The sequence below is a fragment of the Cucurbita pepo genome, chromosome LG17 (genome assembly GCF_002806865.2).
Source record: "Cucurbita pepo subsp. pepo cultivar mu-cu-16 chromosome LG17, ASM280686v2, whole genome shotgun sequence".
Lineage (NCBI taxonomy): Eukaryota > Viridiplantae > Streptophyta > Magnoliopsida > Cucurbitales > Cucurbitaceae > Cucurbita > Cucurbita pepo.
The window spans coordinates 92,498-119,014 of record NC_036654.1 but is presented as its reverse complement, the minus strand read 5'-3'; the positions used below and the strand labels follow the sequence as shown (position 1 = coordinate 119,014).

Below are 26,517 nucleotides of genomic sequence, written 5' to 3'. Positions count from 1 at the left end.
TTTTTTTTTTCTTTTTTTTATGGAAAAGTGCAGCTTTGCCAGAGAGGAGATGGATAATAAACGTGGCTACACGCTCGCTATCGCGCGTGAGGACAAAAATCCGTTTGATTTGTATTTTATTATTCAAATATTAATTTGAAAGTCAAATTTACTTGATAACTTTACATCATATATCCAATTCAAATATAATTTAATCGACAAAATATCATTTTTTATTTTAAAAATTGATGGCTCAAAATACAGTAATTTATTATATTTTTTTAATCAATATGTTAAAAATATATACTCTTATCTTCCCATATTAATGGTTATTCCGACATAAATATTATATATTTGTTGATTGTGACAAATAAAGTAAACGTTGGAAAATATTATTAAAAGACATATCTAATCGATAAATGCTTTTTTATTATTTATAATTTGTCGTTTTAATATAAACCATTATTTAAATAATTTGATCATTTATGGAATTTAATAAAAAAAAAATTTTGAGTCAGGTCAACAACTCAGTCTTATCCTATTTTTTAAATTGTTACAAATATTAAAATATTCTATATATATTAGTGATGTGTTGTGACTTTTGAATATTTGAGTTTAAGATATTTTGTTGTTAATTAACATTGAATAAACATAATTTTTAAAATAGTTTTTTTAAAAAATAAACAATTGCCCGACCCAACCTTTGGATCCCTACTTTAATCATTTGAGTCACCAAATTGAAATTTCGAGTTGGACCCAACCCTTATACAATCTTTAATCAAACTTTGTATCAAAATCTCAAACTTATGAAAGAAGCACTTCTAATAGGAAAAAATGTAACAACCTAAGTCTATTGCTGCTTTGGCCCGTTATCGTCGTCAACCTCACGTTTTTAAATTGTGTCTACTGGGGAGAGATTTCCACACCTTATAAGGAATGTTTCGTTCATCTCTCCAACCGATATGGGATCTCACAATCCACCTTCTTTGGGAGCTCATCGTTCAGTGTGTGAGTGTGTGACTATGATGTTATTTGTAACCGTCCAAGCCAAAAATATATATTGTCCACTTTGACCCGTTACATATCGTCGTGAGCCTCACAGTTTTAAAACGATGTTTCTACACCCTTATATGGATAAGGAATGTTTCGTTTCTCTCTCCGACCGATATGGGATCTCACAATCCACACTTTTTGGGAGCTCATCCTCTAGTGTGTGACTATGATGTCATTTGTAACAGTCTAAGCCCAAAATAGATATTGACCACTCTGACCTGTTACACGTCGTCGTGAGCCTCACAGTTTTAAAACGCATCGATTAGGGAGATGTTTCCACACCCTTATAAAGATAAAGAATGTTTCGTTCCTATCTACAACCGATATGAGATCTCACAATCCACCCTCTTTAGGAGCTCATCATCCCGTGTGTGGCTATGATGTCATTTGTAATAGTCCAAGCCCAAAATAGATATTGTCAACTTTGACCGGTTATATTGTTTTAAAATGCATCTATTAGAGAAATGTTTTCACACTAAAGAATATTTTGTTCCTTTCTCCAATCGATATGAGTTCTCACAAATTTCTTTTAATATATTTATAAAATATAATGTGGATTTGTGATGGAAGCATATAATTGATCTATTTACTAATAATACCATACTCATAAAAAGGAATTAATGTGATTTTAATGAATTTATTAAGTAACTACCATGGATGAATTAGGGTTTTTATGTTGGTTGGTTCATGGAAAGGCCTGCTCTTTAATTACAATGTTTCCAGATTTTTTCTTCTATTGAGCTTTTGTGGTTGTAGATAAGTTTTGATGAGACCCGCAGATTCCCAAGTCTTTGTCTGCTTTTATTGGGCTTTGTTTTTCAAACATATATAACAAACTTCATTTCTTCCAATAAAAAAAATAAAAAATTATATTTTTTAAAAAACAGGTGAAAAATAGTTATTTTCAAAACTACGTGGTAATATTAAAATTTGAATTTTTATAAATTATATCGAGAGAATATTATATTATATTTTTGCACACGAAATATTATATTTTTTCTAATAAAAATGATCTATATATATATAAAGGGCTAAATGGAAAGTTTTTTTTAATGTATAAATGGTTATATTAAAATGTTTAAACAACATAAATTAAATTATAAAATTAATTAAATATTATTCATTTTTAGTAATCAAATATTAGAAATTCAAAGTTTTTTTTTTTTATTTTTTTTTTTAATTTTTTTAAGAACCATTAAAGAGAAAGAAAAAAGCAAAATATATATTAATGAGAATTTTAAACTTGACTAATTTTCGCTGCATGTATTCGTGGACGGCTGGGACCCACCGTGATTTAGTCATTTACATAATAATTGATTGTTTAGTACTTAATTGTTAAGTAATACAGGCTAATTTAAAAAATCTAAGAAAAATACACTTATCATTATTATCATTATTAGTACTTTGTTAAAAAATATAATTAAATTTTAAAAACTTTTATTAATACCTTTAAAATTTTAAAAAATATTATTATAGTCAGTATTATATTTAAAAATACCATCAAATTTTAAAAGTCACGTAAAAACTTTTTACCTTTATAAAAAAAATTACTATCGATATATAAACAAAAGTTATCTATACTAGTTATTAGGATAAATTTTTAAAGAAAAAGTATGATGGCTTTCTTATAAGAAAACAACAAATAAAAATACACGTAATAATTTCACGAATTATTTTCAATCATTTGGTATTAAAAAAATAAAAATAAACTATTTTCCAATAATTGTAAACGAAATAAATAAAAATAAAAATATAATTATTTTTCAATCATTAAGCTTAAAAAACAAAAAATTTTCTTAAATAATATAGTTTAGATTAAAATAAATGGTAAAAATAATTTTAATATTTTATATAGTTGAAATTAAGTCATAAATTATATATACATTCCGATTTATACGGTCAGCCAATACATTATTATTTTCTTGGGTGTCACACGTTGAAATTAGGTACAAGCAGCCAACATAACCGTATTTATCAAAGAAAAAACATTTTTAAAACCGTGCTTTCATATCTTCGAAAATAAATCTCGTGTTCAAAGAGGGATACAAGGAAAGAAATCTATAAATATTTAAATATTAAACGAGTTTTTATTTAAAAACTATTATGTCGATATTTATCATGGTATTTTAGCCACTAAACTATTCTTTATTTGGCAATTTAGACTTATCTTACTCACTAAGTTAAATATTTATTAAATATTTATGACCTGCCATTTAATAAAAGTTTCCTTTCTGGGTTTAATATTTTTTTAATATAATAAATATAATTTTTAAATTATTTGATTTGGTTGGATATTTTTAAATACTCTTTAAAATGGATTATTAAAGAGTATTTATATTATACACAAATTTTGAGTAATAAATATATTTATTTAAAGTATGAAAATTAAAATAAAATAGTAATGAAACCGCGAATAACGAAAGTNTAATACAGGCTAATTTAAAAAATCTAAAAAAAAAAAACATTGATCATTATTATCATTATTAATACTTTGTTAAAAAATATAATTAAAATTTAAAAACTTTTACTAATGCCTTTCAATTTTTAAAAAATATTACTCTCATCAGTATTATATTTAAAAATACCATCCAATTTTAAAAGTCACGTAAATTTTTTTTACCTTTATAAAAGAAAATTTAAAAATAATTATTATCAATATAATAAACAAAAATGGTCTAGAGTTATTTAGATAAAATTTTAAAGAAAAAGTAGGATGGCTTTCTTATAAGAAAACAAAAATAAAAATACACTAACAAGAATTTGTAATAATTTCACGAATTATTTTCAATCATTTGGTATTAAAAAAATAAAAATATATATATTTTCCAATAATTGTAAACGAAATAAATAAAAATAAAAATATAATTATTTTTCAATCATTAAGCTTAAAAAAAATTAATTTTCTTAAATAATATAGTTTAGATTAAAATAAATGGTGACAATAATTTTAATATTTTATATAGTTGAAATTAAGTCATAAATTATATATACATTCCGATTTATACGGTCAGTCAATACATTATTATTTTCTTGGGTGTCACACGTTGAAATTAGGTCCAAGCAGCCAACATAACCGTATTTACCAAAGAAAAAACATTTTTAAAACCGTGCTTTCATATCTTCGAAAATAAATCTCGTGTTCAAAGAGGGATACAAGGAAAGAAATCTATAAATATTTAAATATTAAACGAGTTTTTATTAAAAAACTATTATGTCGATATTTATCATGGTATTTTAGCCACTAAACTATTCTTTATTTGGCAATTTAGACTTATCTTACTCACTAAGTTAAATATTTATTAAATATTTATGACCTGCCATTTAATAAAAGTTTCCTTTCTGGGTTTAATATTTTTTAAATATAATAAATATAATTTTTAAATTATTTGATTTGGTTGGATATTTTTAAATACTCTTTAAAATGGATTATTAAAGAGTATTTATATTATACACAAATTTTGAGTAATAAATATATTTATTTAAAGTATGAAAATTAAAATAAAATAGTAATGAAACCGCGAATAACGAAAGTATTATTTTCCAAAATATCAGAACATAATTTTGCAGTATTGCACTTTAGTCCCAAAACTTCATCATAATTACATTTTTTTGCTTTGAAGTTTATTTTCTAAAATATTGGCCCATACTTTTTGCAATATTGCACTATTCCCAAAACTTGTTCATAATTACACTTTAGCACGATGGAAAGCAACCTGCACAGTATGCAGAGAGCATTTCTGCAATTAAATGCCAGATGTTAGGCATTAACGTACACAGTCCACACAGCGGCACCAGCCACAAATTCTGAAGGCTATTATTATTATTAAGGGCCAAAACCGTAAAAACACGGAGTTGAAGCCCTTTATTGCAAGAAAGCAAATTTATAAATCGACAACGGCGACGACCGACGACCAAAATCAAAATTGGTAAAATATAATCAACACGGAAGCGGGTCATTCATTATTCACTGCCCGTCCAACGGGGCTTCGCCTCGAGTCTTTTTCTTCCGTCTCGCGTTTCTCGCCTATCTTCGCCGTCGATACTTCTCCGGCGAAGCTCTATCGTCTTCTCTCTTCCTCCATTTTATCGTCTCTAGGGGTTATGATTCTTGATTAGGGTTTCATNCGTCACACGTTGAAATTAGGTCCAAGCAGCCAACATAACCGTATTTACCAAAGAAAAAACATTTTTAAAACCGTGCTTTCATATCTTCGAANATTGACGACCGTTTCAGGTGCCTTTTTCTTGCTCTGACGATGGATTATTATGGTGTTTTCTGTGTGATCTCGGATCTACGTTGAGATCNGTTTTTATTAAAAAACTATTATGTCGATATTTATCATGGTATTTTAGCCACTAAACTATTCTTTATTTGGCAATTTAGACTTATCTTACTCACTAAGTTAAATATTTATTAAATATTTATGACCTGCCATTTAATAAAAGTTTCCTTTCTGGGTTTAATATTTTTTTAATATAATAAATATAATTTTTAAATTATTTGATTTGGTTGGATATTTTTAAATACTCTTTAAAATGGATTATTAAAGAGTATTTATATTATACACAAATTTTGAGTAATAAATATATTTATTTAAAGTATGAAAATTAAAATAAAATAGTAATGAAACCGCGAATAACGAAAGTATTATTTTCCAAAATATCAGAACATAATTTTGCAGTATTGCACTTTAGTCCCAAAACTTCATCATAATTACATTTTTTTGCTTTGAAGTTTATTTTCTAAAATATTGGCCCATACTTTTTGCAATATTGCACTATTCCCAAAACTTGTTCATAATTACACTTTAGCACGATGGAAAGCAACCTGCACAGTATGCAGAGAGCATTTCTGCAATTAAATGCCAGATGTTAGGCATTAACGTACACAGTCCACACAGCGGCACCAGCCACAAATTCTGAAGGCTATTATTATTATTAAGGGCCAAAACCGTAAAAACACGGAGTTGAAGCCCTTTATTGCAAGAAAGCAAATTTATAAATCGACAACGGCGACGACCGACGACCAAAATCAAAATTGGTAAAATATAATCAACACGGAAGCGGGTCATTCATTATTCACTGCCCGTCCAACGGGGCTTCGCCTCGAGTCTTTTTCTTCCGTCTCGCGTTTCTCGCCTATCTTCGCCGTCGATACTTCTCCGGCGAAGCTCTATCGTCTTCTCTCTTCCTCCATTTTATCGTCTCTAGGGGTTATGATTCTTGATTAGGGTTTCATTGACGACCGTTTCAGGTGCCTTTTTCTTGCTCTGACGATGGATTATTATGGTGTTTTCTGTGTGATCTCGGATCTACGTTGAGATCATTTGGATATTTTTTGTTTTCTCTCTGTTAATTTTTCCTTGAACTTCTGTTCCTCGGTGTTCCTATTCGGTTTCTGTATTCGTTTTGATTTTCGTCGACGGTGTGTTTGATTGAGAACGAATGACAATGATACCGTGGATTTGGTTGGAGGTTTCTTAATCTCATCTTCACTGTGATGATTGGAGTTTCTATTTTTAAGCTCGTGTTAATGTTGACGTTTCATTACTTTTGATTCTCATTTCGATCATGGATGGAGGGCGAGGACTAGTTTGATTATCAATTTAGGGTTTGCTTTCTGTATGATGGCGGCATTGNCTAGTTCGATTATCAATTTAGGGTTTGCTTTCTGTATGATGGCGGCATTGAAGTCTTGTTTTATGATCTGCAGGATTTTTTTCTTTGGTTAATTATTAGGTCTTCGATAGAGAGATTTGTCTCGACATGGCAATGGGTGAGCGGAAGACTATTGACTTGGAGCAGGGATGGGATTTTATGCAGAAGGGAATCACAAAATTGAAGAACATTCTAGAGGGTTTGCCAGAGCCTCAGTTCAACTCTGAGGATTACATGATGCTTTACACGTACTATTTCTTCTGTTTCTTGTAGTTTATTGTTCAATTTTGTGCATATTGTTGATTGGTACTCTTATGATGATCGGCGTGTTGTCTTCTGAATTTCGTTTGCAGTACTATATATAACATNTATGATGATCGCCGTGTTGTCTTCTGAATTTCGTTTGCAGTACTATATATAACATGTGCACCCAAAAGCCGCCACATGATTACTCCCAGCAGCTGTATGATAAATACCGGGAATCTTTCGAAGAATACATCACTTCTATGGTGAGAACCAAGTTCATCCGATCCATTCATTACGATCTTGGGCATATCACTGATTAACTTATTAACAACCTGAGCTTATTGCGTTATCTAACTGAAAATAAGTGGANCCAAGTTCATCCGATCCATTCATTACGATCTTGGGCATATCACTGATTAACTTATCAACAACCTGAGCTTATTGCGTTATCTAACTGAAAATAAGTGGAGAGTACTGAAAACGAGCAAAGTCCACTACAAAGCCAAGGGAACTCACTAAAAGCTGATCCAGTTGGAAATTTTGGTGGTTTATATTGAAATCTCTCACTGTGCTTAAAACCTCAGTCTGATCTTGCAAAACATCATGATAGTTGTAATCCATTTTGAAAAATTCAATCTCACACTTCCGTGGTATTGGAGATTATGACCATGCGGCTATTTTACCTCAATTTTGTTCTAAGATGACTTCAGAATTAAAGTTATATCCTTTGGAACTCTGTCACATCGTGCAATTTTGAAATGCTTACAAGCATGCCTTCTTTTGGAAAACTGTAGTGTGGACACATCTATGCATTTCTAGAGATTGTTTTTTCTCCCTTTAGTGTATTATTTATGTTGCTAGAATTTGTCATTTAGNAGCATGCCTTCTTTTGGAAAACCGTAGTGTGGACACATCTATGCATTTCTAGAGATTGTTTTTTATCCCTTTAGTGTATTATTTATGTTGCTAGAATTTGTCATTTAGGGAATTAGCTGATGGAAACATTTGAGTTCTCTAATAATTTTAACCATAATGCGCTCTTTTTGTTAATTGTGGTGTACATAGGTCTTACCATCCTTGAGGGAGAAACATGATGAATTCATGTTGAGAGAACTTGTCAAAAGGTGGACAAACCATAAAGTTATGGTGAGGTGGCTTTCTCGTTTCTTCCACTATCTTGATCGATACTTCATTGCTCGAAGGTCACTTCCACCCCTCAATGAAGTGGGACTCACATGCTTCCGTGAATTGGTATGTTGTAAACTTTGGATGTGTAGCTTCATTCTAAAGATCAAGCTTGAACCTCCTGTTCCACTTTGTTTTACTAATAGATTCATATACTCTATATGCAGTTTGACTCATTTGATTTTAAGACTCAAATTTTTGTTTAAGTAGTGATCTCTACTCATTTCAGGTATATAAAGAGATAAACAGTAAAGTGAGGGATGCAGTAATTTCATTGGTATGTTATTCCCCTTTCTCCCTTGCCTTCTCTTTCAAGCATGATCTTTGGGATTTAAACGTGCTTAATAACTATGGTCTTGTAAATCAGATTGATCAAGAACGTGAAGGGGAGCAGATTGATAGAGGTCTACTGAAGAATGTATTGGATATATTTGTGGAGATCGGGATGGGGCAAATGGATTACTATGAAAATGACTTTGAAGCTGCCATGCTTAAAGATACTGCTGCTTATTACTCTAGGAAGGCTTCCAATTGGATCCTAGAAGATTCTTGTCCCGATTATATGCTAAAAGTATTTCCTTTATTTTGTTGTTTTCTTAAATCAGCTGAAATACATTTTCCTTATGCATAGAAATGGTTTTTTTTATTGATTTGATTGATTTTCTAGGCGGAGGAATGCTTGAAGCGAGAAAAGGATAGAGTTTCTCACTATTTGCACTCTAGTAGCGAGCCAAAGTTATTGGAGGTTTGTGGTCAACTTTTACAATATCCTTCCAATTTCTACATATAGTTCTGTAGATCTCTTTCTCTCTATCCTTCTTCGATTATTCTCGTTTTCATTCATGTAGAAAGTTCAACATGAACTGCTGTCTGTGTATGCTACCCAACTGTTGGACAAAGAGCATTCAGGATGCCATGCATTGCTTAGAGACGACAAGGTACTATTATACATTTTTTCCCTCATTTGAAACAATATATTTAAATGTGGTTCTTCTTCGATGTTTTGTTTTCTTTTGTCCTCTTTTTCCCTGATCTCGATTCTTTTGGGCTTGGGGTGGTGGGTACTTTAAGGTGGAAGATTTGTCGAGGATGTTTCGTCTCTTCTCCAAAATACCCAAGGGATTGGAACCAGTTTCCAACATATTCAAGCAGGTTGGTGGGCCACATTATACTACTCTCTCTCTCTCTCTCTCTCTATATATATATATATATATATATATATGTGCATGAAAGGGTATTACATGTTTGAATAATGTCATGTTCAATTTTCAAACTGCTTTTTTGTTATGCAGCACGTCACTGCTGAAGGAATAGCATTGGTCAAACAGGCAGAAGATGCTGCAAGTAACAAGAAGGTTTCTTCCATCTCAATTAATCTGCTTTTTAAAGTTTTGTTGTCAGATGATTCCTAGATTTCTTTAGTTATCATATCGAATAGTGCACAACCACTCAGTTGTCATTTCTCACTCAGGGACCATACAAGAATAATATTTAGCCTCTTTATTTTAAAGCTAGGTCTTGTAACTTGGTTTTAGGGCCCCAAATATTTTTCCCTCGTTGAAGCTTTGAAAGATGCATTTGTTTGTACATTTTTTTAACTAATAGGTATAAAAGTTAAAGGAAGTTATGATTGGTGTGATTTACCCTTTTCTTTTTCCAGATAATTATTGAAATGCTCAATCTTGTGTGGAAATGAATCTTAGAATTTTATTTATTTATTTTAGATTGGCCCCTTCGCTTTACCAATCACAATGTTTTAAGACGAGGCTTTTTGCTGATTACGTTGACGTTTTGTTTTATCTCTGTTCTTGTTAGGCCGAGAAAAAGGACATAGTTGGTTTGCAGGAACAGGTGTGCCCTTTGGCTTTCAAACTTTTAGATTATTTTCTTTTTAAGTCTTCTTTTTGAATTATAGCTGAGAGATGTTTGATTTCAGGTTTTTGTCAGAAAAGTGNATTTTTAAGTCTTCTTTTTGAATAATAGCTGAGAGATGTTTGATTTCAGGTTTTTGTCAGAAAAGTGATTGAGCTTCACGATAAGTACTTGGCTTATGTGAATGGTTGTTTCCAAAACCACACTCTTTTTCACAAGGTATGTGACTTCACCTTCAGTAAAATTCACTGTAATTCTTAATACCACTATACTTCTATTCACATTTGAAGTGTGTTTTTGTGTAGGCTCTCAAGGAAGCTTTTGAAGTCTTTTGTAATAAGGGTGTTGCTGGAAGTTCTAGTGCAGAATTACTTGCCACCTTTTGTGATAACATCCTTAAGAAAGGAGGAAGTGAAAAGTTGAGTGATGAAGCAATAGAGGAGACACTTGAGAAGGTATTTTTCAATTTATTGTTTCATTTGAAGTTTGATTTAGTGTTGGACCTTTAGAATTCATGTGATTTACAAATACAGGTGGTGAAGTTGCTTGCTTATATCAGCGACAAAGATTTGTTTGCTGAATTTTATAGGTGATTATCGGTACTTCGAGACACTTAATGCTCACACAACGTTTTAGTTTATCTTGAAAATACTTATGTTATGACATGTGACAGAAAAAAACTTGCCCGAAGGCTTCTCTTTGACAAGAGTGCCAATGATGATCACGAGAGAAGTATATTAACCAAATTGAAGCAACAATGTGGTGGTCAGTTCACCTCTAAGATGGAGGGGATGGTAAGCGTAAATCTACCGCTAGAATTTTGCATGATAAAGTTGTCAGATATATCAATGTTTGAAATAAGTTTTCACATTATAATAATTATACGATTAAAAAAAAAAAATCGAGTGTAATTATGAAGAATGGGTAAAAAATCNTTATGTCAATTAACTTATAAACAGTGAATTGCTAATATATTTAAGTCATATGTTTAGGTCACTGATTTGACATTGGCAAGGGAGAACCAAACTAATTTCGAGGAGTATCTGAGCAATAATCCACAAGCTAGTCCGGGGATTGACTTAACTGTTACTGTTTTGACGACTGGTTTTTGGCCAAGCTACAAGTCGTTTGATCTCAATCTGCCAGCAGAGATGGTACGCATTGGTTTTTGTTCTGTATACTTTGGGTACACATGTTATTTTGTATGCGATAGTTTTTCCTGTGCCTTGAAACTTGTAAGANCTCTGTATACTTTGGGTACACATGTTTTTTTGTATGCGATAGTTTTTCCTGTGCCTTGAAACTTGTAAGACTTTGATGTATCAAACTATTTGTTCTATTTGTTTCAGGTAAAATGTGTTGAAGTTTTCAAAGAGTTTTATCAAACAAAAACCAAGCATAGAAAACTTACGTGGATTTACTCATTGGGTACATGTAATATCAGTGGAAAATTTGAACCAAAAACGATGGAACTGATTGTGACAACTTATCAGGTAACATGCTTGGAAAAGTTGTTCATACCTCTAATTGGCTTTCCCTAAAAGATATTGTTGTTGATATGATAAATTCTCTGCGTTACTAATTATGTTGTTAAATCTGTAGGCTTCTGCCCTGCTGCTATTTAATTCCTCAGATAGATTAAGTTACTCCGAAATCATGACACAATTAAACTTGGGTGATGATGATGTTGTTAGACTACTCCACTCATTGTCATGTGCCAAGTACAAAATTCTTAACAAGGAGCCAAGCACGAAGACCATCTCTCCCAATGATCATTTCGAGTTCAATGCGAAATTCACTGACAAAATGAGGAGAATCAAGGTATACTGGCAGATAGATCCCTCTTCCGCCTGTGGATGAGAAAAAGAAAGTAATTGAAGATGTCGACAAGGATAGAAGATATGCTATCGATGCTTCAATTGTGCGTATCATGAAGAGTCGTAAAGTTTTGGGTCACCAGCAGTTAGTGATGGAGTGCGTTGAGCAATTGGGTCGTATGTTCAAGGTTTGTTAGTAATGCATATCAATGGGCGAGAGTCGTGGCCGGTGCTATTCGAGATAGCACGAAAGGCTCATGTTGTAAGCGGCACAATCACGAATATGCTACTGTAGGTAGCCTCTGTGATTCGTGAGCCGTGTTTTCATGAAATTTTAAAACCAGGAGCCCGGTTGTCGGTACATTTTGCCATCCGAACGAGGTTAGAGGCAAGCGCTGTTTACAAGGTTGTGTCTGTACTTTGGGGGGTGATAATATCTGAGCTTTTTTTTTTTTTTTTAATATAAAATGGTCCGATAATTCTATGAGTGGACCCTTCTTANATGCAATGGGCAGTGTCACAGATGCATTTATGTGCTGTTTTAATTGGACTGGTTCTGTTTTTTTTTTTTTTTTTTTATGAAATATGCTTTTAGATTTGTGGTTTGCAGAGTAACGCAGCCATCATTTCTTTGATAGAAAGGTGTTTTGTTAATTTAAAGATAACTCAAGAATTGAAGATTGAGTTAGATCTCGATCTCGATAAAGTAGTTCGATTGAATCATGTTGCAATAAGCCAAACAATTTCAAGCTTAATCCAATTTGAGACTTGGGAACTTTTTTTTAATGTGAAATTGCTAAAAATCCAATATTTAAACGTTGGTAGTGTTAAAAGATTGCCTTCTAGTTTCTGCATCAATGCCGCTGACGAAGCAAAAAGACAAGAAATCCAAACGAACGATTCCCTTCAAGGAGCTGGAGAGATGCGTTTATAGGTGACGATGTTATAGCCTGCATGCATCTATGACCTTCATGAAGAAGAAGTCGATGACATGGCGGGTTCAATTGAATTGGCCATGTCAAACCAAAACTCCACCCTTCGGTCCGTTTTTTTCTCAAATTTAACACTTTTTCTAGATAGATTCTCTGAAGTAATTCAGGTATCGAAAAGAAAATGGAGGTCCCAGATGTCTGCTCAAAAAATACTAATAGGAATAGCTTCTATAAACCTTGATGGGAAAAATAAAAACAAGAAAGCTAGAGGAGTGGTCTACATAAAATATCACCTCGTAAGAAGGAAAGAAAACAGAGACACATATAATATGAGAGATGCGGCTATTGCTCTCATGTTTGAAGGTAATGATTGGACCTGCGAATTGTTCCTCTTCGCTTAATGGGTTTGTTAAAAACAATACAAAAAGTAACACAACAAACCGTTTCTGGCTGATGTTGAAACGAAGTCTTCCTTTTGCCCTCNGCTAAAAATCCAATATTTAAACGTTGGTAGTGTTAAAAGATTTCCTTCTAGTTTCTGCATCAATGCCGCTGACGAAGCAAAAAGACAAGAAAGCGCTTAAATGGAGCTGGAGAGATGCGTTTATAGGTGACGACGTTATAGCCTACATGCGTCTTCGTCCTTCATGAGGAAGAAGTCGATGATATGGCGAGTTCAATTGAACTGGCCATGTCAAACAAAAACTCCACCCTTCTGTTTTTTCTCAAATTTTAACACTTTTTCTAGATAGGTTCTCTGAAGTAATTTAGGTACCGAAAGCTCGAAAATGGAGGTCCCAAATGTCGACAACGAAATAAATAATCAAAAACTTCACCCTTCTTACGTTTTTTCTCAAATTTAACACTTTTTCTAGATAGGTTCTCTTAAGTAATTCAAGTATCGAAAGCTCGAAAACGGAGGTCTCAAATGTCGACGACAAAATAAGTAATCATCTTAGACTTTTTTTCAAGAAATACCTGTAAGAATCACTTGTATTTTAGTATAAGGTTATGCAGAAAAAAAAAAAATAAAAAACCAAGAAATCTAGAGGAGTGGTCTATATAAAATATCACCTCGTAAGAAGGAAAGAAAACAGAGACATATAATATGAGAGATACGGCTAATATTGCTCTCATGTTTTCATGTTTGAAGGTAATGATTGGACCTGCGAATTGTTTCCTCTTCGCTTAATGGGTTAGTTAAAAACAATACATAAGTAACACCACAAACCATTTTTGGCTGATGTTGAAACGAAGTCTTCCTTTTGCCCTCAACGAACGGCCGCCTTTGCAAACCATTGAAAATCTCAGTCACCATCTTCGAAGCTGCAAGGATTTGATATCTTCAACCTCCATTCACTCCATAGCCCTTAAGCTTGGATTCTTGAACCAAACTATCACCGCCAACCATCTCATCAATTGCTATGTCAGATTCCGTAGAGTTGCAATTGCACACCAACTGTTCGACGAAATGCCTACCCGAAATGTTGTCTCATGGACCTCACTTATGGCAGGATATGTCGACGACGGTCGACCGAGTCTCGCTCTATCACTGTTCGGGGCAATGTCGAGAACCTCGGTTATGCCCAACGACTTCACTTTCGCAACCGCAATCAAGGCCTGCTCGATCCTGTCGAATTTAAGAGACGGTGAAAAATTCCATGCCTGTATGGAGATTTTTGGTTATGGAGGGAACGTTGTGGTGTGTTCTTCGCTTATTGATATGTATGGGAAGTGTAACGATGTTATTCGAGCCAGGAGAGTCTTTGATTCCATGTCTTGCAAGAACATTGTTTCTTGGACTTCAATGATCGCTGCTTATGCTCAGAACGCACATGGCGACGATGCGTTAAAACTATTTAGGGAGTTCGGTAGCTCGAGTTGGGAACATCCAAATCAATNGCAAGAACATTGTTTCTTGGACTTCAATGATCGCTGCTTATGCTCAGAACGCACATGGCGACGATGCATTAAAACTATTTAGGGAGTTCGGTAGCTCGACTTGGGAACGTCCAAATCATTNTTCAATGATCGCTGCTTATGCTCAGAACGCACATGGCGACGATGCGTTAAAACTATTTAGGGAGTTCGGTAGCTCGAGTTGGGAACGTCCAAATCAATTCATGTTGGCTAGTGTGATTAGTGCTTGTGCATGCTTGGGCAGGTTGGTTTCGGGAAAAGTCGTGCATAGTGCAGCGATTCGTCTTGGCTGTGATTCGAACGATGTCGTTGCTAGCGCGTTGGTTGATATGTATGCTAAATGTGGGAGTCTTGAGTATTCTGATAGGGTCTTTAAAAGAATTTTAAACCCTTGTGTTATTTCTTATACTTCAATGATTGTGAGCACAGCAAAGTATGGACTTGGGAGACAGTCCCTNTGGTTGATATGTATGCTAAATGTGGGAGTCTTGAGTATTCTGGTAGGGTCTTTAAAAGAATTTTGAACCCTTGTGTTATTTCTTATACTTCAATGATTGTGAGCACAGCAAAGTATGGACTTGGGAGACAGTCCCTTGAACTCTTTGAAGAAATGGTGAGAAAAGGGTTGAAGCCTAACCATGTCACTTTTGTTGGTGTCTTGCATGCTTGTAGCCATTCAGGGCTTCCTGATGAGGGCCTTCATTATTTGAATTCCATGTATGAGAAACATGGGATAATGCCTGAGACTAAGCATTATACGTGTGTCGTCGACATGCTAGCTCGAGCAGGCGAGTTAGATAAAGCATACCAGCTAGCAAAATCCATGAAGGCAATGCCTGATGACGACCAGGCGCTGTTGTGGGGAGCGCTNGACATGCTAGCTCGAGCAGGCGAGTTAGATAAAGCATACCAGTTAGCAAAATCCATGAAGGCAATGCCTGATGACGACCAGGCGCTGTTGTGGGGAGCGCTACTTTCGACTAGTAGGCTTCATGGGAGGGTAGATATTGCAGCGGAAGCCTGTCAGCGGCTGGTCGATGCCAATAGACAAGTCGCGGGTGCATACGTCACTTTGTCGAATGCGTATGCATCGGCTGGGGATATGGAGAAGGCTCAGAGACTTCGAGTTGAGATGAAGCATAGTGGTGTCTATAAAGAACCGGGCTGCAGTTGGGTTGAGATAAAAGATTCGAGTTACGTATTCTATGCTGGGGATGTTATGTCGTGCCCACGAGGCGATGAAGTGTTGCGTTTACTACGAGAGTTGGAACGGAAAATGAAGGACCGAGGCTATTCGAGAGGGAGGAAGGGATTGGTGTTTGTTGATATTGAAGAGGAGGCAGAGGAAGAGAAGGTTTGGTTGCACAGTGAGAGATTGGCATTGGGGTTTTGTTTGATTAGCATTCCTGAAGGACTCACCATAAGAATAATGAAGAACTTGAGAATGTGCAGTGATTGTCACGAGGCTTTCAAGCTTATAAGTGAGATTGTGGAGAGAGACTTTGTAGTTAGAGATGTCAACAGATTTCATCATTTCATTTGACCCATAACATGAACGTTACTAAAGACCATTAAAGAAAGGGATTTCAAAAAAATGCTATGTTTTTTTTTGAAGATTTTATCGGGTAAAGAAGCACACTACGCGTTCACTTGCATCACAAACACAAGTGCTCTCTGAACCATACAATAACGTTGCCCATAACATAGCTCTCTCGACCATAGCCTTTTCCAATAGAACATTGTAACAGTCCAAGTCCAAGTCCACTGTCAATAAATATTTGTTTGTTTGAGCTCGTTATGTATTGTCGTCAGCCTCAAGATTTTAAAACGTGTCTGGTAGAAAAAGGTTTTCACACCCTTATAAGAAATGATTCATTCTCTCTCTCCAATCGACATCTTACAATCCACTCCCTTAGGGCTTAGGGTCTCTCCAAATCCACTCCTTAGGGTCTCACAATCCACTTCCATGGGGGCTCATTATAAGAAATGATTCGTTCTCTCTCCAACCGTGGAATCTTACAATCCACTTCCTTCCTTGGTGTTCTCTCTCCAACTATGGAATCTTACAATCCACTTCCTTGGGGGCTCATCTCGTTCTCTCTCCAACCAACGTGGAATCTTACAATCCACTACTTCCTTGGGGGCTCATATCGTTCTCTCTTCAACCAACGTGAAATCTTACGATCCACTTCCTTCCTTGGGGTTCTCTCTCCAACCGTGGAATCTTACAATCCACTTCCTTGGGGGCTCATCTCGTTCTCTCTCCAACCAATGTGGAATCTACAATCCACTTCCTTGGGGGCTCTCTCTCCAACCAACGTTGGGGGCTCATCTCGTTCTTGGGGGCTCATCTCGTTCTCTCTCCAACCAATGTGAAATCTACAATCCACTTCCTTGGGGGCTTATCGTACTCACTGGCACACCGCCCAGTGACTGGTTCTGATACCATTTGTAACAGCTCAAGTCCACCACTAACAGATATTATCCACTTCGATCAGTTCCGTATGTTGTCAACCTCATGATTTTTAAATTTTAAAACGGCTAGGGAGAAGTTTCCACACCGTTATAAGAAACGTTTCATTCCCCTCTCCAACCGACGAGGGATCTCACAAACATCCCCCATCAATCATTATATTTACTCATTAAACTATGTTCAAAATCATGTGTATCGACCACAAGAATTCAATGCATTCGTAACATAACAGTCTAAAAACACCAAANCTAGGGAGAAGTTTCCACACCGTTATAAGAAACGTTTCATTCTCCTCTCCAACCAACGTGGGATCTCACAAACATCCCCAATCAATCATTATATTAATTCATTAAACTATGTTCAAAATCATGAGTGTATCGACCACAAGAATTCAATGCATTCATAACATAACAGTCTAAAAACACCAAAAAATGAGAAGAAAAAAAAGAGTGCTTTCAAGTATAATTTGTACATCTGAATGAAAATGGTTTGCCAAATAAGCAGAAACCACTTTTTTTAAATTGAGCTCCACTTTTAGGAGCTAAGATATTAAGCATTTACATGACCCACAAATGGGTGAAACAACAAAAAAATCTCAACTCAAGAATAATTATAAAAAAAAATAAAAAAAAATTACATTTTGAATTTTCTACTCGATCTCGCTTTTTTGTACACAAGTATTGGTAAGTAACGAACTATGTAAGTTTCCTAACCAGTTATCAGGATGAAGTCAGTTTCAGTGAGAGACCCTTACCTTTCTCAACTGATCACCTCATGGAAGAATAATCCAAGAAAATAACTATTTACATGGCTCACCTAATCTCTACCACTGCAAAAACTTGGCTGAGTTACTGCCTGCATAGCAACCCGAACCAACTCCACGAGTTCCCCGACGTCTTGGAAACTGAAATCAATCACCTTTTTAACTGATGCAACATAGTCCACATGTTTTCTTTCAGTGGCACATGAACTAGCTGCTGCCACGAAGGCGCTTTGAGATTTCGCCGACGCCTCCATGGCTGAATTCATATTGCGTGCCTGCAACACGAAAAAACAAATTCAAAATTATATTTCCAAGACAAAATAGGCATTGAGGATGCCAGTTTGATCTCACAAATTATTCGAGTTCGGGTAGAAATGAGAACTTACAAAGTCGAGGACTCGAGCAAAACTCGTGCAGTTTCCAAAATTCCAGATGTGACTTCCACCAACTCTGTCAGAGGTAATCTTGTCAATAACTCCTTGATTGCTGAAGTTATCGACATCTGATGCAGAAGAAGATGGAGATTCACCTTAAAGAAAGGAATTCATTGGAAGAGCAACACATTGTTAATTAATTGACCTAGTGAAAGATAGAGTAAAGAGTTTCAATAAACCAATAAATATAGAGACCCTATTTCCGAGCAGGCAAGAGTACAACGTTTGAACCAAAAACGAAATTCATAGACGAAACTCGAGAATCCTAACGTGCAAAATGGTTCAAACACGAAATGCATAGACAAAACTTGAGAATCTTAACGTGCAAAATGTTGAGCTCCTGCTGAATGAATATCATATCTTTTTCCTATTACCTTGCACAATTGTACGAAACAACGATTGCATCTCGAGGCGATCTCCATTGACACTTGAGTGTTTATGGTAAACTATCCGCAAGTATGCTACTTCGATACATTTAAAAGCCAATGCGGCTGCAACCATTTCTCGGCGACCTTGAAATTCAAGGGCACAGATCCTGTAAATGATTGAGAGTTTACAACTTAAAATAAGGCCTAAAAGGAATTACAGCTTAAAATCAGCTTAAATAGACAAAAACAAGTGATATAATGATCATCTTTTACTTACTCGCAAAGTTCGGCTGCAATGCCATAGAACTGCATGTGAGTCATATCGCCATGCTTGTCGGTCGCATTGTTAGGAGTCTCTAAAAGGAATGCTCCATGAAGATACTTCAGAGCAGATTGAAAGTAGAGCTCATTACTTTCAAAAACGAATCCAGCACCCTATGGAACACATAAGAAAACAACTTTAGTAAGGATTAGAAACAGGTCCGGTCTTATCAACAATGTTCAAAGAGAGTAGCAGCAATGAGGGAACCTTGAGATTATCTGCCTTGTCTTTAAGTTTTTTGGCTTCTTTCAATGTATTAGATGCAGTCTGATCGGAGGATTTCGTTCGTTCTTTTAATGCCTTCGACTCTACTGCATCATCACTTTTGGGGGCATCGGCGGAAAGCTGATGAGAATTGCCCGCCCTAGAAGAAACTCGTAAAGAGTCACCACCAAGACATGACGGTTCTTCTTTGCATTCACCTCTTTCTACTGTTCTCAGAACACCTTTAATCCCTGCTTCAGAATCCCGACTTCGCTTCATCTGAAGTCCAACTCCTCTATTTGACCTCTGATCTTCATAACCCTTGAGGTTTCGAGGGGATTTCAATCCTTCAGCACCGACATGAATCGTCTCTTTTTTAGTTAACTTTATGCCATGCTTTTGAGGAATAGTTCCTTCAATTTCACCTGTCCCATTTGGACAAGCTGCATCGTGGTAGGAATCAACCTCTGGCACATATGTCGTGCTCTTCTTTGAGCGCTTGGACATTCCATCAGAAGCCTTCAACTTATCAAGCTCCACATCAGACGAGATACTTTTGTCCTTCTCATTAGAAGCCGGACGTAGAACCTTATTCTCTGTGCAAAACTCCTTATCAGGAAACACGTTCTTGCGTTTCTTGTGGCTCGGTTCCACACTGTCGCCTATATGATTATTGCAAAACCTAGGCCGATCGAGGCTGGATGTCTTAATGGGAGATGATGAAACTGATACAACAGGAGACACTTTCACTGAAAATTTGGCTTTAGTTAAATGAGGTTGAGAAACATTTGATGAGGTAGAGTTAGCTGCCACTGAAACTTGTCGAACACCTAAATTCCTCTTTGGTAACTCCGTACCAACAGAAGTTTGTCTATGAGTAATCTTATTGTTTGGCATTTTCGGTTCCTTATCCTTGCTGATTTCTTCCGTACCACCAGCAAAACCATTTGACACGTTGGATTTCTTTTTCTTATTCAATCTTTCACAAGTTTCTTCCTTTGATAGCACAGGTTCATGAAGTGAACTGTTATGAGATTTTTGAACATCCTGACAATCCTTCAGTTTCCTTTTGTTTGTGCAAGCACTTTTATCATTAACTTGATCAACAGAGGAGATACCAGCTGTTTCTCCCCATTTCTTCGATGAAATTTTCATTTCATTGTCCACGTTCAATTTGTTGTGCATCTTTAAACCAACGTTACTGTGCTTCAGCATAACTTCCCCACCTTCCATATTTGATAGAAGAAGGATCAGAATAATATCCAATTATCTTTTTTAAAAAAGATAAATCTAGAAGACAAGATTGAATATTTACTTTCTAATGAACAGCTCACCTCTATCAATGGATTTTTCTTTCAGCTGACCTCTGTTCTTTCCCTCTACCAAGTTGTGCAGGTCACTAGAAGATTGATCCCTTGAATTTCTCAATTGATCCGGATGATTACTGTAACCATTAAGACTTTTATTTTTCCTCAACTCCAGCTGCTGGTTTTTCAGAGAACTTTTGACGTGACTCGCGTCATTTCTGCTAACTGGATTTTGTATTTCCTTCGAAGTATCTTTCCTTTTTCNACTCCAGCTGCTGGTTTTTCAGAGAACTTTTGACGTGACTCGGGTCATTTCTGCTAACTGGATTTTGTATTTCCTTCGAAGTATCTTTCCTTTTGCCTTGCTTTGAAGTATCACCTGATGTTAGTCCATTGGCATGTTTCTGCGAAACATCTCCACTCCCGGGCAATGGTAGCTGGTACAAAGCATAAAGCTTCTCCGTTGTCTCCTCCTCACTAATGTCACATCGGTTCATCCCAGGGCTATACAATTGCAACATAAAGTGAAATGGTAAGATAACATTAGCAAAACACTAGAATAAAAAAATCAAGGAATAAGANTAGCTGGTACAAAGCATAAAGCTTCTCCGTTGTCTCCTCCTCGCTAATGTCACATCGGTTCATCCCAGGGCTATACAATTGCAACAGAAAGTGAAATGGTAAGATAACATTAGCAAAACACTAGAATAAAAAAAATCAAGGAATAAGAGGTCAGAAGAAAAAAAAAAATATTATCAATAAAGAAATCAAACTTTTAAACATAGAAGCACCATCAACTTAAACTGTTCTTTTTTGTCAGAGAAAAAAACAGAAAACTTACAGCCAATTAAGCATGCTGCACAACCATTTTTCAGGAAGTTTGGGCTTTTTCCCAAAGGGCAAAAGGCGCCACTTTTGGCAACTGTCACAGCATACCCATTCATCGACAGGAGCCACCACTGCTGGTTCAACCACCATCGAGGACTTGGACGTTTTGTTTTCACTGTCATCTGATCTTTTGACCTTTCGCAAGTCACCAGAAGCCCTATCAATTACACCCTTACTTTTACGGTTTCCATCTAGCCCCGAGCTGTTAAAAGAACCTCTATTGATCGCTCCTGCTTTCTGATTGCTGTATAAGATATAATTAAGTCATTAGTAAATTGAATACAGATCGGTTAACTCATAGATTCAATATGTAAAACTTCGTTCTGGGTGGTTTTTAGATTCATTGTATCCATAAATTTTAGGTTAATGTACTGAGACTTTTGAAAACCAACCTGTGCCTTCTATTTTCTGATTCAGGAGTGTCAGCATCAGTGTCCTTTCTAATTTTTGATGCTTTACTCCTAAACTCAAAGCCTTTCTCGACTGAACCAGCTGTTTTCCTACTAGCAGTCTGTGGCACTTCTAATTTCTTCTTGCCAACAATTTCAGACTTTTCTTTCTTAATTGATCCTTTGTCTGTGTCTGTTTCTGCTTTGTGCAGTGTAGTTTTACAAGAAAGCTTCTTCTTTTGTGGGTCCAAGTAAGCACTGGGCATCATACCCTCGGAAACAAGTTCGAATGGCAGCTTATTAGAAACGAAATTCTTGCTTTCAAAAGCCTCATTTTCTAATTTTCCATTCACAAGAGTAGTCGTCTCCTTCCCAAGAGAAGCACAAACTTCGTTCTTATAACTGACATGCCTTTCTATATGCCTCACCTCCTTTTTCTTATTCTCAACCAATGTACTGTTGGTCTCATCGGCTAGCTTCGCCAAACCATCTTTTTTATCCTTCGGGAAAAGCACGGATTTGGTTTCTTGAAGTGGTTTTTCTTTTCTTGACAACCCAAGTAGGCTCTCGTGAAGAGGTGATATCAATGCTCCATCGGGCACTGGGAAAGCAGTCATCTCCTGTCCGAAGGAGATAGAGAGAGTGCACGGTAAGCATACAAATGGCTGTTTGAATTGAAAAATTATAGAATCAGTAGAACCGTCACCTCAATTATCTTAGTCAGAGACTCATCTGGTGGGCATTGAGATATGGGCAGCATCCCTTCATTTACGTCAGAGGTTTTTTCTGATGAAGGTGGAGAGTCATCAAGTCCAAGGCCACTGTATATTGCTGCATTTTTCAATCCAGTACTGTTAGAACCAACTTTAATTCGAAGTTTGAGCGATCTTTTGTCCATCGAACAACCTAAGCTGATTGAAGCTTCATCTTTCGAAGGGCAACTATTGGTCACTTTAGTAGCTGGCAAGCATGAATCTACTCTGCCAGAGATACTGCCAGAAGTTTCCCTTGCATTGCGAGGGGGAATAGTATTGCAGACAACAGCTTCTGGCCTCCCAGGTGGTGGAACTTTAGGATTCTGAGAAGAGCCCTGCACATACACGGCCATATAGCATAAAGAATTTGGGATTAGTTATATCATTTATATCTAAGAAGTGTTACTCTATTATATTTTTCACATGTAATAGCTAAAATAATTAGAATAGTTTTCATATACCTTCAAGAGCACATTATCCGGAGATGGTGCTGCCTTGCATTCTCTTTGTTGATTACTCTGGTGAGGCAAAATGGAAGGACGGTGTTCGTATGTAGGCAAAAATGAGCCATAACCACCAAACTTTGACCCTAATAACAATTAGAACCCCATATATTATTATTTTAAAACGNAACTTTGACCCTAATAACAATTAGAACCCCATATATTATTATAAATGCAACGATCATCTCAATCTGTCGTTTTGTGGTCTATGAAAGCAACTCACCTAAGTTTTCAGCTGAAACTCCCCTTTCGAAGTCCTTTTGGAAATGACCAAGAAAACGCTCAATCTTCTCATCCTAAAAATACAAGAAGTGAAGTCTAGTTAATTCAGATGAGCCAAAAATTATGAGTACTTGCAAATAGAAAAGAAAAAAACAGCTAAACTTCTTTTTCCGGGTTACTAAACAGGCCGACCATAGAAAGAAAAGTGGCAAGGTTTTTCCAGAATGATAATTTGGATGCTTTTCAAACAAACAAACTCATAATGTTATACATTATTTAGTTCAATTTCATTTCATTTCAACTGATCAACGATGGAAATTGTTTACCAATTCTTTCCAAGCAAACAAACTAGTAATTTTATGCCCTTCTGAGTTCCACCTAATTCAAGTTCAACTGATGAACAATTTAGTTTCATGAGTTCAATTTACTTCCTTCCCCATGATTTCCCCTTAATCAAACTCTATACTAATGGATACAAACTAAAACCAAAAATCAAAAGGTTTTAAACTTTTTAAAGAAAAAATAAACCATCAACTTTCAAATAATTCACTGTGCCAATCAAGAAACAAGTCGCAGTCCATCAACAAATTCCAACGCTTAAGAGAATACCCTTACAATGTAAGAGAGAGTAATATCAGGGTCAACATCACGGCCACTCTCCTTGTAATAACAAGAAGCTTCGCCATCTTCCATGCCAATGGAATCCTTCATCATCATCATTGGCTCCATAGAGCCCACCATTAGATGTGAACCAAAAACCCTAGTTCCAACAATCATTGTCCCTAAAATCCAGCATCATTTTAATAAGAAACAAGAACGATAAAACAACAATACTCAGAAACAACTTCTGTCGAACCAAAGTCGGAAGCGAAACCTTACTTTGGAGAAGCGGAATCGATATCGGCTTCTCTTGAACAGGACGATCGTCAAATGGCGATCGCACTGTCGATGCTGTTCGAGTAATCTACAAAAACCCTCCCAAAAACAGATTAATCGAAACGGAAAAGAAAAGGTTCCGTTGGGCTTCTGAGAGTGCTAGAACTACGGAAAATTCCCAGTTGTGGAAGAAAAAAAATCAATGATCCTAACGAACGAAAATTGGGGTTTGGATTTTGCGGGGGATTTTAGTAGATTCTCAAGTTACAATTTCGTTTTGAGTTTCGGAAATCTTTCCTCCCACTCGCCGTCTGATGAAAATATTATTTCATTTATGACCCAAAATTCCCTACTCCCGGGTGCGAGTGGGTCATTGGAGCGTGGAACTATGAATTTTTCCGTTTAAATACTCCCTTGCTCGCTGAATATTACTCTATATCGAAATTCATTCAATAATAATATTATGTTTTATTTTTTTATTTTTAAAAATTTTAATGCCAGCTAATATACCAAAATAATAATTTAACTTTTATTTTTTAAAATTCAAATTCCTCCTATCAAACTGTAAGGAGATTAAATTAAATTCAATAAAATTTGCAATTAGTAGATATTAGTAAATAAGATTTAATAAGATTAATTCTCGGTTGAATTATAGTTTAAATTTTAATTTTTATCAAAACTTTTTTGTCGTGTTCGTAATAATTAAATTTGCAAGTTCAAACATAGTCGTACACAAATTTATGAAGGCTCAAACCCTTTCGAAAATATATTTACTGCGTGCTAATTTTGGTAAAAATCAAAACCTTTCGATTATAATTAAAATATTGTAGTAGTAATTAATTCTAAGGAATTTTTTTGTTACCGTTAATTTGCAAGGCTTTTAAAACCTGTCAGTTTATATGATATTAAAAATGTAAACTAATTTTCGTTTTTTGTTTCCTTTTTGTTTGTTTCGAGAAGTATATCGATCAACTTCGATTCTTTCTTTTTCTATTGATTCTTTTCTGATCGAGATTTATGGATCCATAGACTTATATGTGTATTCTGTTTATGGACTAATGAAAATGTGCAAAAGCTCTGTTTATCTCTGTCATTTTATGATCTATTCCTTTTTACGTATGTGTCTATATGGATTTTGTGATCTATTTGTCTCAAATTTTCGACCCGCTTAATATATTGGTATTATTTATATAATACGGTTTCAACACTCTCTAATGTATTAGTATTATTTATATATTAGGATTTGAAATATTTAATTTTTTAGTATTTGTTTTATCTAATTTATCTAAGTGGAATTGCTCAAAATATTTATATTTTATCTTATATCTAGATAATTATATAAAAGAGGTTTTTTTTTTTCAGCTTCATTTTCTATTTTTTAATTAAATATGATATTTTAAGGATTTTCCAAAAATAACAATTAAAAAATTAAGAAAAAGCTCGAAAATTTGTTAATTTACTCTTGTAATATAAAAATAACAATTTATTTATTATTAACTTTTTTGTTTTTTTTGAAAGGAGGGCATGAGTGAATAAATAGATAAATTTTCTTTCCCAAATAAAATAATTTTGGTATAATACCAAAAGTTCCATTTATATAGATACTGAATAAGAATTAAATTCAATCTAATTGTTGGAAGTTTATAATTTTGAATTCAAATTTTCAATAAGATTTTTTTTTTAAATATCATATTTAAAAAATAATTGTAAGAGAGATTTATATTATAATCAAATAGAAAATTAATTTATAAAAATAATAGATTTAAAATTTAAATAAAAAATATATTGTTCAAATTTTTTAAAAACATAAGTATCTCTACATAATCTTAATCTATCGAACACAATTTAATTTCATAATGATTATAAAAAAAAAAATCTTAAAAGGCAATATTTGATAGAGAATATTATATATTTTTATGAATTTATATATTGCATGTTTTCAAATTTTTTTAAGTGTTAAAAATTACTAAAATATATATATTTTTTTAAATAAATTGTCAACGCAAACTAAAGATGACACTACTTTTATTAAGTAAGAAAAAAAAATCCACAATTTAAAAATAACATGATATAATTTCAATATAATTAATATTCAAAGTTAAAAAATTTATTTTGTATTTATAACTAATTAATTAATATTCAATGAACATACCAACTAAACTCGACCAAATGAGCTCAAATCGAGAGTTGTGTCATAGATTTAGCTCTTAAAAGTTGAGCTAATTTGGCTCAATCTGACTTCAATTTGCAAACTGACACGTTGAGAGTCGGTTTAATTCAATCACTAGCGTGATCCAGCTGTATTAATTTTCACCACGAACTTTTCATTTCATAAATCCCGATGCTATCAT

The 26,517-nt window shown here is 34.7% G+C and overlaps 2 protein-coding genes and 1 pseudogene across 2 annotated transcripts; 2 read left to right on the top strand and 1 right to left on the bottom strand.

Annotated features, from left to right (window-relative positions):
- The first annotated feature begins 5,258 nt into the window (after positions 1-5,258).
- LOC111778627 lies at positions 5,259-12,013 on the top strand (annotated as a pseudogene).
- A 1,823-nt stretch (positions 12,014-13,836) lies between these two features.
- LOC111778695 (pentatricopeptide repeat-containing protein At4g15720) lies at positions 13,837-16,205 on the top strand. The gene is made up of 4 exons (XM_023658667.1): positions 13,837-14,577; positions 14,798-15,113; positions 15,248-15,434; positions 15,537-16,205. The coding sequence occupies exons 1-4, from the start codon at positions 13,986-13,988 to the stop codon at positions 16,203-16,205; spliced, it is 1,764 nt and encodes a 587-aa protein (XP_023514435.1). The 5' UTR covers positions 13,837-13,985.
- Positions 16,206-17,614: 1,409 nt separating this feature from the next.
- On the bottom strand, positions 17,615-24,526 carry LOC111779299. The gene is made up of 14 exons (XM_023659421.1): positions 24,170-24,526; positions 23,906-24,072; positions 23,292-23,364; positions 23,027-23,154; positions 22,517-22,900; positions 21,814-22,430; positions 21,375-21,665; positions 20,895-21,037; positions 20,561-20,797; positions 19,230-20,452; positions 18,978-19,135; positions 18,707-18,867; positions 18,285-18,427; positions 17,615-18,173 (listed from the first exon to the last, which is right to left on the bottom strand). Exons 2-14 carry the CDS (start codon positions 24,065-24,067, stop codon positions 17,952-17,954), a joined length of 3,942 nt encoding a protein of 1,313 aa, XP_023515189.1. The 5' UTR covers positions 24,068-24,072; positions 24,170-24,526; the 3' UTR covers positions 17,615-17,951.
- Positions 24,527-26,517: the final 1,991 nt, after the last annotated feature.